Raw genomic sequence first — 13,294 nt, forward strand, 5'->3', positions numbered from 1 at the left:
TTTGTGCAGCAATCCCTGTCCAGGCACAGGTGCCGGAGGTCCCCAGCCCTGGCAGAGCCTACCAGCTGTTTGTGGTGGAAGGGCCAGTGGATGCCTTCCTGCAGCTGTAATGACACAATCCCAGGCCATTCCCTTTTCTGGAAAACCTCGGGAGAAGTGCAAAGAAAGCACACAGCAAAACATCACTGCCTCTTCTATGGTGTACTATTTACTTTCATTTCTGGGACGAAGGCACATTTGAGCCAAAAAGTCATTTCAGAAGCACAATCTCTTCTAGCTAGATTTTAAGGGAGTTTTACAATTCTTTTGGCAAACTACCTGATGTTATTGAGAGAAGTTCTCAAAAACGACAGACCAAAATACTTTTTGAAAACTGTTTCTGAGATGGGGGACAGTCAGAAGCACTAGCAGGACAGATCTATGAACTGGACTAGTGTGTTTAAAAGTCAACAGAATGAGGGGCAACACATTTAAGATCAAAAGAAAATCTACTTGCTCAGAGTGTCCTCACTCCATATGCCCTATGTTTTAAATTTCAAGCTGACAGAAGAAAATGGTTTTTCCTTCCATTGGGCCTCATGTCACCTCTCTGAGTTTCATTGTTCTGAGTTTCAGAGCCACAACTTAGTGGCTTCTTTTTTCATTTAGATGCTTGCATAATTAGGTTTAAAAATGCAGTGAAAAAACTCATGTGTGAACCCACTCACACACACCCTTTCCTCCAACAAATCCAGACCATGCAGCCATGGTGGCAATGAGGGCACGTGCACTGGTTTTTCCGACCTGTTTCATGCGAGGGTCTCTCTGATGGTCCCCATGACCTCATCTTTTCAGGACAAACAAGCCAAGAATTCTCGTATGCCCCGCCACGCTGGACACCCTCAGGTACATGGGTGTTGTTTTTTGTTTTGTTTTGTTCTTATGGCTGCACCTGCGGCATAGGGAAGGTTCTGGACAGAGCCTGAATCCAGGCTGTATCTGTGATCTACACCACAGCAAAGCCAGATCATTTAACCTACTACCCTGGCCCAGGGATCGAACCCTTGCCTCCAAAGTGACCTGAGCTGCTCTAGTCATATTCTTAACCCACTATGCCACAGTGGAAGTTCCCATGGGTCTTTGTTTTTGTTGGAGTATCTCCTCAGGGTCTATCATGAGGAAGGGACCAAAGCCCACACACTACTGGTGCCCAAAAGACAGAAACTTTGTTTTCAAGGCTTCCACATGGGGAAGAGCAGTCTGGTCCCCAGAGTGTAGACACCATGGACAGCCTGAACCTGTCCTGCCCCTCAGGGCTGTGTGGCCTGTCCCCATATCCCATGTTGTTGTTCGCAAGTTCACCTTCTCTTCTAAGGACCATGGAAGCTCCTAGAAAACAAGCCCCTCTTCTTCACTCACCTGACAGCTGTGGGGCCTACCAGGAACTACCACCTCAAGTGGACGGGTCAGTTAACAGGGGTGGTGGGTAGAATAATGTCTACACCCTCATCCCCAGAGCCTGGCACTATGGAGAGTGGTAGAGGGGAGTGAAGGCTGCAAGTGGATCAAGGTTGCTAATCAGAAGGCTCTAAGAAAGGGAGAGCATCCTGGCCTACCCAGGTGGGCCCGATGTAACCACAAGGGCACTGGACAGTGGAAGGAGGTGGGGAAGGTCAGTGATACATGTGACAGAAACTCAACAGGCTACTGCTGGCTCTGAAAATGGAGGAAGGGGCCACCAGCCAAGGAATGTAGGCAGCCTCCAGCATCGGGAAAAAGCAAGGAAACAGGTTCTTCCCTTAGGCTCCAGAACGAACCAGTCCTGCCGACACCAAGATTTAGTCCACGAGCCCCATGTCAGACTTCTAAACTACAGACTCTAAGATAATAAATTTGGGGGTGGGGGGGTTTAGGGCCGCACCTGTGGCACATGGAAGTTTTTAGGCTTGTGGTCCAATCAGAGCTACAGCCACTAGCCACAGCAACGTGGGATCTGAGTTGCATCTGCAACCTACACCACAGCTCATGGCAATGCTGGATCCTTAATCCACTGAACAAGGCCAGGGAATGAACCCACATCCTTGTGGACACTAGTTGGGTTTGTAACACGCTGAGCCACTATGGGAACTTCCAAATTCGTGTTGTTTTAAGCCAGTAATTTTGTGGCAATTTGTTACAGCAGCAAGAGAAAAAACAGAAATTGACAGAAATACAAACCAGTTAACTGAAGACATCCCCTATCCTTCCTCAGCCTGGGGAAAAAGGACTCAGAAGGGTCCTCAATAGAGGGCAGCTTTATCTGGAAAAGGTGGGCACGGAAACAAAAGGCTCAAACAACAAGGATACCTTCTTCCTTTCGATCTCTCTTGGGGATGCAAACAAAAACATGCTGGGAATAGGTGGTACCATAATGCCCACTGTATCAGGATCAGATGTGATCTCCTCTCCCAGGTCACTGAGCAGTGTGACTGGCTGTGGGTGGCTCTCCTGTAGTTCTGCTCAGCTATAGCTGAGTCGAGAGCCCTGCCTTCCAGAAAGGATCTTAATAGCCAAGAGGAAGCTATGAGCACTGTTCCTGGAGATGGTGGGAGGCTTGGGTATCCCACTGCAGCAGCCAGAGGCCCTCCAAGCTGTTTGGGTGAGCTTCCTGCATCACTCCACCCCTCGGGTGCTTATCCTATAAAGGAAGATGATGACGCTTTGGTCCATGGGCGCTGAGGTCCATTTCCATCCTCCAAGCTGAGCAGTCAATGACTTGGAACTTCTCCATAGCCTTCCCTGGAGCCATAGGGGCACACACTGTGTGCTGGACACTATCTTAAGTCAGTGACTCATCAGGCATCAAGTAACAAGGCTAAGAAAAGCCCTCTCCTGAGGTCATCTCCCATCAATGGAGACAAACGATTACTTAAGATTTCTAGAAATACTAAGGTACTCACAGGCAATTCCATGAACCAGCTCCCCTTTTAAATGTCAGGCCCTTGCGAGTCTTCAGCCATTGGGCCTAGAGCCGTGAGCTCTTTGGGAGGTATAACCAAGAAATAAGAGTGGGATCCAGACTCCCTCCCTTTTGTCTCATGTGCTCTTTTCATGGCAAAGGCTCCACCAATGAAGTTCCCATGAACAGGAGCCCCTGGCTCCAGACAGCAGGGCCTGCTGTGAAGGTGCGAGAGGGGGAAATCCCCAGAGGGCAGTAAGGCCCAAATAAGCTCCTCTCACCAGCAGCCCTGCTGAGGCCACATCTAGCTGTTTGCCTAGGGGTACAAAGCAAAAGGCATTGCATTTGTGCTTGGAGCCAGCACGAAGGCAGCTTTCTACACACTGTATCCCATGGGGACTGACGAGATGAAGTGGGTCAAAGCTGTGCCAGCATCCAGGGGTCACCTGTTTTAAACCTTGTCTCAGTGAGTAAGGATGCACCTGGTGCCCCTGGTGACCATACATGCCAGATGCTCGGTGGGCAGCCAGCCCACGGTCTGGAGACAGCAAATGACTTGGGCCCCAGGGTGGGGGGATGGGCCCTCCAGTCCTGATCTTTGAACTCCAGGAGTGGAATGGCCCAGAGATAAGACAAGCAGACATGCAGTGGAAAGAGAGGTAGCTCCCTACCAAACACCTTCCAAACTGAGAGCCGCCCCCATGCCTCTAGTGAGGTGGGCACCCTTCACACCCCATTCTGTGTCAATGGTACGTTACCATATTCGCCAAAACGTAGGGACTCCCACTGCTGCCACTCCACCAGGACGCTAACAGCACGCACACCCACGTATATGAGCAACATGCCCACAGTGGCGTCCAGGAGGAAGTTGATGAGGTACCTGTGAGGAGAGGGCACAGTGGCATGGTCAGGAAGCACCATCTAGGGAACTGGGTTCTGTGTGCTTGCAGGGACAAGGTCAAGGCTGGGGACCCAGCACTTTGCGCCACCCTGTTCTGGGAGGCAGGAGCCTTAAGGGTGCAAGTGCAGGAAGCTGAAGTGCTCACTTCCAGGAGCCTAGGAAAGCCTCCCTCCCCAGGACATAGCATTGCGAGGGACCAAGAAACTTGAAAGATCTCAAGTGTTCTTGCCAAACAAAGACTGACACAAAGCAGAGTGCCTGGGAGCAGCCAAAGAGGCTGACAGGAAAACAGAATTAATAAAAAAAAATTTGTTCAGTAACTCTTCCCTCCCAGATGGTCTGGCCCTTCCAAGGCCCCAAGACAGCGCAGCACCAGAACATCCGGGGAATGGCCCCTGGGGTTTCCCAGACCAGAGCTCATCCCTGTGCTTCAGAGCCTGCTATGGAGGAAAGAGCAAGCATTTCCAAAGAGCGAGCTTAAGTGCTACTCGGAAAAGGCAAGGTGCTGGAGGAAGGAGAGGAGGATCAGAAGAGCATGCCCACCCTGACCTCTTGGTCTTGTGGGGTCTGTTTCCATTTGTCCGACACGCATTTCTTCCTTCACCAAGGAAAAGCCCCTTGCCCACTGGTCCTCCCTTGAGGGCCCTGTACTCAGATCTCACTGGTCAGCAATAACCAAGGCCCCAGCTTCCCAACCCTCTGGGAGGCCACATGGCTTGGAAACCATCACCCCCAACCCCAAGAGAAGCATCAGATACCACAGACCAGCCATGGCACTTTTGAGTTGCTGAGACTTGAGACATCTTATGCAGCCGTACAGCCCTCACCCGAAGGCTGGCCCCAGTGACGTGCATAGCACTCTGAAACCTGAGGGAGCACACTCGTGGTCCTGCCAGCCCTGGAGGGGCAAGAAAACCAGAGGGAGGGGTTGCATTTTCCTCCTGCGTGCCCTTCCTCTTTAAAAGCACAAGGGGTCACTCTTAGACCAGATACTAGAGAAAACATAGCAACTGGTTCCCAGGCACTTTCTGCAAGTTCACAAGCTGAGCTCTGGCTCTAGGCTAATGCTGCTCTCAGATGCTTAAACTGCACTGGTTTCAAGTGGTTCTGGTATCTGAGACCCATCCTGAAAATATCAAGAGCTCCTGATACACACATATGCATTAGTTCATTCAATGCCCTCACCAAACTGATTTGAGCCTACTACTGTATGCCTGGCCTTGGGATTAAAGACAGAAAGCTCTAGACTTTATACTCAACACAGGCAAGACTGGCAGACAACAAGGTATCCTGTGGGCCCTGGAGCCAGATTGGCTGGGTTCAAATCTCAACTCCGTCACTCTTTAGGTGTGTGAACCTGATTAAGTTATATAATCTCTCTGTGCCTCAGTTCTCTAACTATAAAATGAGGATAATTAAAGTATCTATATTGCAGGGCTGTCATGACGATCAAACAAGTCAATACCTGTGAACAATGCCTGCCATAGAGGAAGCACTCCACAAATGTGCTGTTAGAATCACAGCCCAGATGCCACAAAAGCTGAATAGCCACCCAGAGTAGTAGCCCCAGCACTGGGGCCTCCTGCAGCCATTGGAAAGAACTCAACTCCCACATCCCTTTGCAAGTTTCTCCTCTCCTTGAACTGACTGGCTTCCCCTCAGGTCTGCAGACTCCCAAGATGCCCCTGGTCCAGCCTAAGACCTCTCCAATCTATAACCAGTCACGGGGCACGGCAAGGTGGTGGGGCTGGAATGGATCCCACTGCAGCAGTCGCTCCTCCACAGGCCAGGACCTCTCCACTGTGTGGGGCAAGGCCCTGCTCTGCCCGCCTAGTCTCCCCGCAACGGCTCTTCAACTGACTGCTGGAGCTCTGGTTTTAACAATATCCTCTGACTGAGCTATTAACATGTTTGATGATAAGTGTTCCTGGGGCTTCCAATGCTGCATATACCCATCATCTCATGAATCCTTCACAGTGATCCTGGGGATCGGGATGAGGAAACGGAGGCTTGGAGAAGTTATATCACCTTCCCGCAGCCTGGATCCTCAGTCAAGAGCTCTTTTCACCACATCTACCCCATTTGGGCCTTTTCTCCACTGGCTGAGCACTCGAGATCTCTCAGCAGCCCCTATTCCATCCCAGCTGTGATCTAGCTTATCAATGTCCCCCTTAAAGCTGGATCATCGTTTTGCAGAGGCCAATGGAGGTTCAAGGGAGAGTGGTGTGGTCAAGGCAGCACCAGGGGATGGAGTCCCCGAGCTCGCCCAGTGCCAGCAGGATGAGGAGCTGGCTCTCAGCTAACCAAGATGATTCACAAGGGGGTGACACAAGCTTGCTGCTGGGCTCGAGGGTTGGAAGGACAAGGCCCTTTCCTAACCAACTTCCCTATGGGAGGATCGCCCTTCTGGTCCCCTGATTTGGGACTACAAACACACAGACCACAACCCATCCAGGTCTTAAGGTAAGACCCCAAAGAGGGAGACTTTACAACTTCCTTCTGAATCTGGTCCAGGACTAAATCTTACTCAATGAGAGAAGCTTAAAGCAACCTTTCAGTCCAAATGGTTCTAATTACACACTGCACCTCTTAGAAAGGGATTACCAGCCCTCTGCCCTGCTGTCCCTCAGAGGCACAACAGGGCAGGGCTGGAAGACATTCCAGACAGAGGGCAGTGTGAGCAAAGGCACAGAGGCAGGAGTCAACTGGTGGGTTTGAGATACAGCAGGAGCAGCCCAGCATGGCTGCAGCACCAAGTCTGAATGAAGAAGGTAAGCAGATGGAGACAAGACAAGGCAGGCAAGCATCCTTTTCCACTCCATCTTCTACGAGGGGCACTATTTGGGTGTTGTTGGCAATGAGGACAGGTATCATGGCACAAGTGGGATTTCAGGCTGATGGCTCTGGGGGCTATGAGGAAGGCACACTGACGGTACTGACAAGGCAGAACAACCCATGGTCTTCAGGTTAAAGAAATCAATGATGAGCACAGGGTACAAAGGGGTGTTGCCCCCATCCCTAAGCTAGAGGGAACATGGCTGGTAGCAGAAAGCAAGGCATGGCAGGGCAGGTCATGTCTGCACTCAAATATGGGCCACTTACAATGAGCAAGGGTCCTCTTCAGTGAGATCTGCTAGGTATACATTTGCGAAGTGGATGAATAGCATTCCTATGGCTTGTTTGGAAGTGTCTAAAAACCTGTACAAAAGAGATCCAACACACGTTATCACTCCCACAGGAGGGTAATAACCAATTTGGGGAAAATGATAAATCTGAAACAGGATAAAAAAGCCACTGAGGGAGTTCCCGTCATGGCGCAGTGGTTAACGAATCCGACTGGGAACCATGAGGTTGCGGGTTCAATCCCTGCCCTTGCTCAGTGGGTTAACGATCTGGCGTGGCCATGAGCTGTGGTGTAGGTTGCAGACACGGCTCGGATCCTGCGTTGCTGTGGCTCTGGCGTAGGCCGGTGGCTACGGTTCCGATTCGACCCCTAGCCTGGGAACCTCCATATGCCACGGGAGAGGCCCAAGAAATAGCAAAAAGCCAAAAAAAAAAAAAAAAAAAAAAAAAAAAAGCCACTGAGGAGACCCTAAACTTCTAATTACTAGTCACCTCTTCCTGAGGCGTTGGTACTAACTCAGGCTTGGCATTTCAACTACCTTTCAAAACCTTTAGTAACACTGCACCCGTGAAAGGCCACTGATTAATAACATAGAGTTAAACACTTTTTTTTTTTTTTCTTTTTACGGCCATACCGGTGGCATAAGGAAATTCCCAGGCTAGGGGTCAAATTGGAGCTACAGTCATGGGCCTACGCCACAGCCACAGGAACTCAGGATCCAAACCTTGTCTGCAAGCTACACAGCAGCTCATGTCAATGCTGCATCCTTAACCCACTGAGCAAGACCAGGGATTGAACCTGTGTCCTCATGGATACTAGTCAATTCTTTTCCACTGAGCCACGATAGGAACTTCCAAGTTAAACACATTTAAAATGTGTGTGTGGAGTTCCTGTCGTGGCGCAGTGGTTAGCGAATCCGACTAGGAACCATGAGGTTGCGGGTTTGGTCCCTGCCCTTGCTCAGTGGGTTAACAATCCGGCGTTGCCGCGAGCTGTGGTGTGGGTTGCAGACAATCCCGCGTTGCTGTGGCTCTGGCATAGGCCAGTGGCTACAGCTCCGATTCAACCCCTAGCCTGGGAACCTCCATATGCCACGGGAGCAGCCCAAGAAATAGCAAAAAAGACAAAAATAAATAAATAAATAAATAAAAAAAATAAAATGTGTGTGTGTGTTTTTTTTTTTTTTTTTTCATTTTTGTTACTTCACAACAAAATGCTTGATCATGGCTCTGGATGAGGTCCAAGGTGCCTCTACTTTAAAGAGTTCCGGAGTTCCTACTGTGACTTAGCATTTACAAACCCGACTAGTATCCATGGCCTCTCTTGGTGGATTAAGGATCTGCGTTACCATGAGCTGTGGTGTGGGTCACAGACGCGGCTGGGATCCTACAGCTAGTGTAGGCTGGGAGCTGCAGCTCTGATTTGACCCCTAGCCTGGCAACGATATGCTGTCAGTACAGCCACACCTTCAGCTCTTGCTGATTAAACTAGGGGCTGGCTCAGGGCAGACAAACTTTTCTGTAAAGGATCTAAGAGTAAATATTTTAGGCTAAGGGGACCATGTGTAAAACCCAACTCCAGGTTCCCCCAGGCCTCCCGCCCATGCTAGATACTCAGACTTGAGAGAAACTGACTGGGGGAAGACAAAATGAAGATTTTCAACATGCAGAAATAATTGAATGTTGAAGATCAATCAAGAATATGCTTTAATTTTTATTAAGGGGCCTTTACCACAGAAGTTTATCTTAAGTTTCCTCTGGAGGCAAAGTGGTTATTGCCAGGATGGGTACAAGAAAGACAGCACTTTGTGGGCATCATGTTTGTCCTCAGGAGCCAGCTGTCTCCTTCCAAGTGATTTATGTGTTTGGAGTTTTGTCTTTTGAAGCTATGTCTGAAGATTTAACTACTATTTTTATGAAGGAAAAATGGCTGCCACAAGGTCACCCTAGGACTAGGAAAGTCTAATTTTGGGGAGAGGGGCACTGACATGGTACCTTTGACTTATCTCGAAATTTAAACTTTTTTTTGGCTTATGCAGAGACCATAGAATCCAAGGATTTAACATAGTCTGACAACAGAGAGATGTAACTAACATAGTCTGTGGCATGGACTGATGCATCTGTATCATCTTCCATCTTTAAAACTGGATAGCAGAGTGATGACAGAATCATCACTATCAGAGCTCAACAGCTATCTGGAGACACACAAGTGCCTGATGATGAATTCACCTAATGGAGTCCAACACTTTATGTTATGTATAATTGCTCACATTCCATTCCCCCCACAACATAGTCAAAAGCATTCTAGCAATGACTTAATATTAAAATACACACCATATCCTCCACGGACGTCTTTCATGCTTTGGTTCTCTGAAGCGTTTGACTGAAAGAAAGGACAGACATTCAGTAGCTTTCCACAGAGATAATGAGGCAAAGTGCATTTAACAAGCTGGGGGTTATTGGTACACTCAGCGTTTACATTACTGCATGAAGGTACTTGCTTTTTTAACATGTGACAATGTACAATAAGCCATGAAGGTCACAGAGGCCCTGGTGCCACCAACCAGTATAGACTCTTCAGGACTGGATACTTAGGAAGAATAGCTCCTCACAGCATGTGAAAAAATGTATTTTCTTCTTTGCAGCAAGGCTGTCTCAGACAAGGGCTAGAAACCACAAAGGCGAATGCAGCTACTTCTAACTTCAGGATCCAAGGACATATCCACCCGTCCGCCCACCCACCCATATGTGCACTGAGTACCTGCTCCGAGTTAGGTGCTATGGAGACAAAAGCAAAGGCAGCTGTGGGGAAGGGTGAGGAGTGCTCAAGACGACATAGGTCTGAGGCAGAGTGAAGGCAGGAGGGAAGGATAACCAAGCCTTCCTGCCTGGAGGAAGGGTGCCAATCAGGAGAGACTGCACTGGCCCTGGGGGCTGGCTAAGAGTTCAACAAGCTGAACAGGGACAGAAGACATGTTCATGTAGCATGCAGTTACAGTGGCAGGGTGTGTGTGGGCATAATGTGATTTGGCTTTATTTCAGCAGGAAACAGGGGAGACAGGCTGAGCAGAGGGCACATGAGGGAAGGTCCTGAGTGCCAGGCTGAGGAGTCTGGAATGAATCCTTCAGGGAAGGAAAAGACAGGAAAGAGAGCTATGCAGAGGCAAAGCCATGGTTGGAATGGTGGGAAAGTGTCTCTGAATCATGGAGATGGTGGGTTTTCAGGGGTGGAGAGGCCTGGGCAAGGATACTGGCTGCATCCGGCACCCCGCACTGGTACTCCCAACCACAGGACAGTGGGGGCAGGGGGCACTGGACGGCAAAGAACTCTCCAGATTGAACATCTTCACCTTGGGTGGGTCTGCAGACACAACTATCCACACAGAAGTAAACGAAAAAGTTCTCAAGTGTCTTGCCCTCCACTGAAGCCCCAAGCAGATATTTATTTCCACAATGACTCTCTCTACTAAAACAAAGAATGCAAGTGCCATGTGTGTGATGCTTTCCCACAAAAAAGTATTGAGGAAGGAACAGACACGATGGTGGCAGGCAAGAACTGCCTTCTGGGAGAACTCAAGCTGCAATGAGGATGCAGGAAGAGGAGAGAGGCAGGGAGGGAGAAAACTATGCCCCAGCCAATAAATCCCACTTCTTTAAACAGACACAGGCAGTCCCCAGTTTGCAAAGCAAGGATGGTCTATACACCTAAAGGAAATGTCTGCTGTTTAGAGACATTGTGATAAAGAGACCAAAAAGAAAGTGAAGCTGTGAGGAGGTCTGTCATCCTGCTGACACATCACAGATCCAAAACATCAACAAGGCTCAAGAGCCTGGCACTGAGGGAGACCCAGAGGCTCTGCTTGCCCAAACAGCTCTCTAGAAAGGCATCCTCTCTTTCCCCTGAGCAGTGGGGCTCAGGGGCTGGGGGCTCAGAAAGGAGATGTGGAGGGAACAGTTTAGAGGGAAAGCCCACAGCCAGGGCTGCAGCCGCCTCCTGCTCATTTGTGCTTCTATCTCAGGGGAGTCTGCCCCATTCAGCCTAAAATAAAGGACATCTCAGAACATATCCCAAGAAGAATGTTCTAATTTTTTTCTTTGGGGGGGCTGCACCCACAGCATATGGAAGTTCCCAAGCTAGGGATCCAGTGCAAGCTGCAACTGCAACCTACAGCACAGTTGCAGAAACACCAGATCCTTAACCTGCTGCACCACTGTGGGAAGTCCAGAACGTCCCCATTCTTAGGTAATACAGGCTCAAGTACCAGAATGTGTGCGATTTACTTTCAAATGGTTTAGGGCAAAAATTATACATAATACATGATAAATATATAATAAATATAGCATAAATGGCATACTTTATAAGTATAAAGATTACATAATTATAAATAAGTACAACCAATATAATTATGTAATAAGCATTTTAAATTACATAAATATGATGCATAATATGTAAAGAAAACCAAATATGGTATCATGGGCCAAACAGCATCCCTCAATTCATATGGCGATATCCTAACACCCCCCTCAGAATGTGACTATCTACAGATGGCTTTAAAAGAGGTCATAGAGGTAAAATGAGATCACATGGGCAGGTCCTATAACACGACTGGTGCCCTAATAAGATTTGGACAAACACAGAGATGTAAAGGTGACCACATGAGGATGAAACGAGAAGATAGCCATCTGGAAGCCAAGGAGAGAGGCCTCAAGAGAAATGAAACCTGCTGACATGGTGACCTAGGACTTGCAGCCTCCAGAACTAGGAGGAAATAAATTCCTGTTGTTTACACCATGCATCCTGTGGTACTTTGTTATGGCAGCCTTAGCACACTAATACATGTGGCAACACAGTAAATGGTGAACCTAGATGAAGGACATTTGGGTACTCATTAAATTGTTATTTAGACTTTTTAATTGTAAGTCTGACATTTTTTGAAATAAAAAGCTGGGAGGAAAACACACTCTAGAAGAACGGACCAGTGCAAGCATTCAGAGGGCAATCTGGTAATACCAACACTGTAAATGCCCAGACGCCTCCACCTGAAAAGCAATGCCAGGTTATACCACATAGGTCTTACTGCAGCATGTGCCAAGATGTACAGGTCTTTGCTATAATACAAAAACCCAGGAAGAAACTAATGCCATCAACACAGAGGTGGGTACCATATACCATCAGGCACCTACTAAAAACAAGGCAGATCTTTATGGATTAATATGGAATGATTTCAAAATTATATGAATAATAAATTTCAGAATAATATGTCTACCCTGATTCTGTTCATATCCATTTTTAAAGGATATATATTTATGCTGGCATTATGCATGGGGTTGTTTCCCCTAGGATATGTTAAGTGACAGTTAACAAGGACTACCTTTGATGAATGGAATTATGGGTCAAGGGAATAGACTTTTATATCATTCTGAATAGTTTAAACATTCTTCCATATTCATACTGCTTTTATTTTAAATTTTTTAAAATAAAAGACAAGTCTATGGCAGAGACTTGTGCTAATGTAGCAGGTGGGACATGGGAGAAGCGATGTGACTCACGGCTGGGCTCTGGGACAAGAAAGGGTGATGAAGAATGTGGTGCACTATCTGCATGCAGAAGCGCCTTAGACAGAACCTGGAGTGGATTAAGATTCTTCTCATCATAGCAGACATGTGGCTCTTGCTTCTTCCACTCTCTCCCACCCCCTTTCCCTATATCAGACTCTACCTTTTTTTTAATTAAAGGAAGAAGAAAAATTAAGAAAGCTACTCCACATCTAATTTGGAAAAAAAACACAGAAGAATCCATTCACCCAGCCATGTTTCGCTAAGCCTGCTGTCCAACAGGGCCCTTTCAGCAGGAGAGGAACAGACAAAAGTCCCCAACCTCCTTACATTCTAGTGGGAGAGAGGGGTTAACACGCAGCTTGTCAGACAGCAACAAGGGACAGGAAAGCAGTAAAGGAGCAGGGGGTGGGGAGGGGTGGCTGGGAAGTGGGTTTGCAGGGGCAGATGGGAAGGCCCAGAAAGTGAGAATCACTGATGTCTACAGAAGAGCTGTCGGGCAAGGGTCTAGCGGCCAGGGACTGGCAGGGAGTGTGGGACAGGAGGTCAGGTCTCCCAGGCCTCATGGTCTAGGGTACTAGCTCCCTTTGCCTGCAGTGACCTGGGGCGGCTGCAGAGCAGGGTGGCTGCAACCCACAGTGGAACAGGCTCACCTTGCTGTGCTGAGCAGCCTGTGGGGGGACCAGAAGACCACCACAGGAATCCAGGGCGAGGCAGTGGTGGCTTGCCCAGCTGAAAAAAGTGTGAGAGGGTGAGAGAAGGAGGGACCCTGGCTGTACCGTCAACACTGAGCCAAC

At 48.4% G+C, this 13,294-nt stretch overlaps 1 protein-coding gene across 2 annotated transcripts in view; it reads right to left on the bottom strand.

The window, feature by feature from the left end:
• STIMATE (STIM activating enhancer) overlaps positions 1-13,294 on the bottom strand; it is a 68,260-nt gene that overhangs the window by 8,319 nt on the left and 46,647 nt on the right. For both annotated transcript variants that reach the window (XM_021068950.2, NM_001434944.1), the window contains 3 exons: positions 9,276-9,324; positions 6,921-7,016; positions 3,676-3,797 (listed from right to left, as the gene is read on the bottom strand). In XM_021068950.2, coding sequence (XP_020924609.1) covers positions 3,676-3,797; positions 6,921-7,016; positions 9,276-9,324 — 267 coding nt within the window. The remainder of the gene's footprint in view (positions 1-3,675; positions 3,798-6,920; positions 7,017-9,275; positions 9,325-13,294) is intronic.

Source organism: Sus scrofa, chromosome 13 (assembly GCF_054392235.1).
Source record: "Sus scrofa isolate SSC_HxYL_T2T_F1_AM1 chromosome 13, Sscrofa_HxYL_maternal_Yorkshire_Landrace_v2.0, whole genome shotgun sequence".
NCBI lineage: Eukaryota > Metazoa > Chordata > Mammalia > Artiodactyla > Suidae > Sus > Sus scrofa.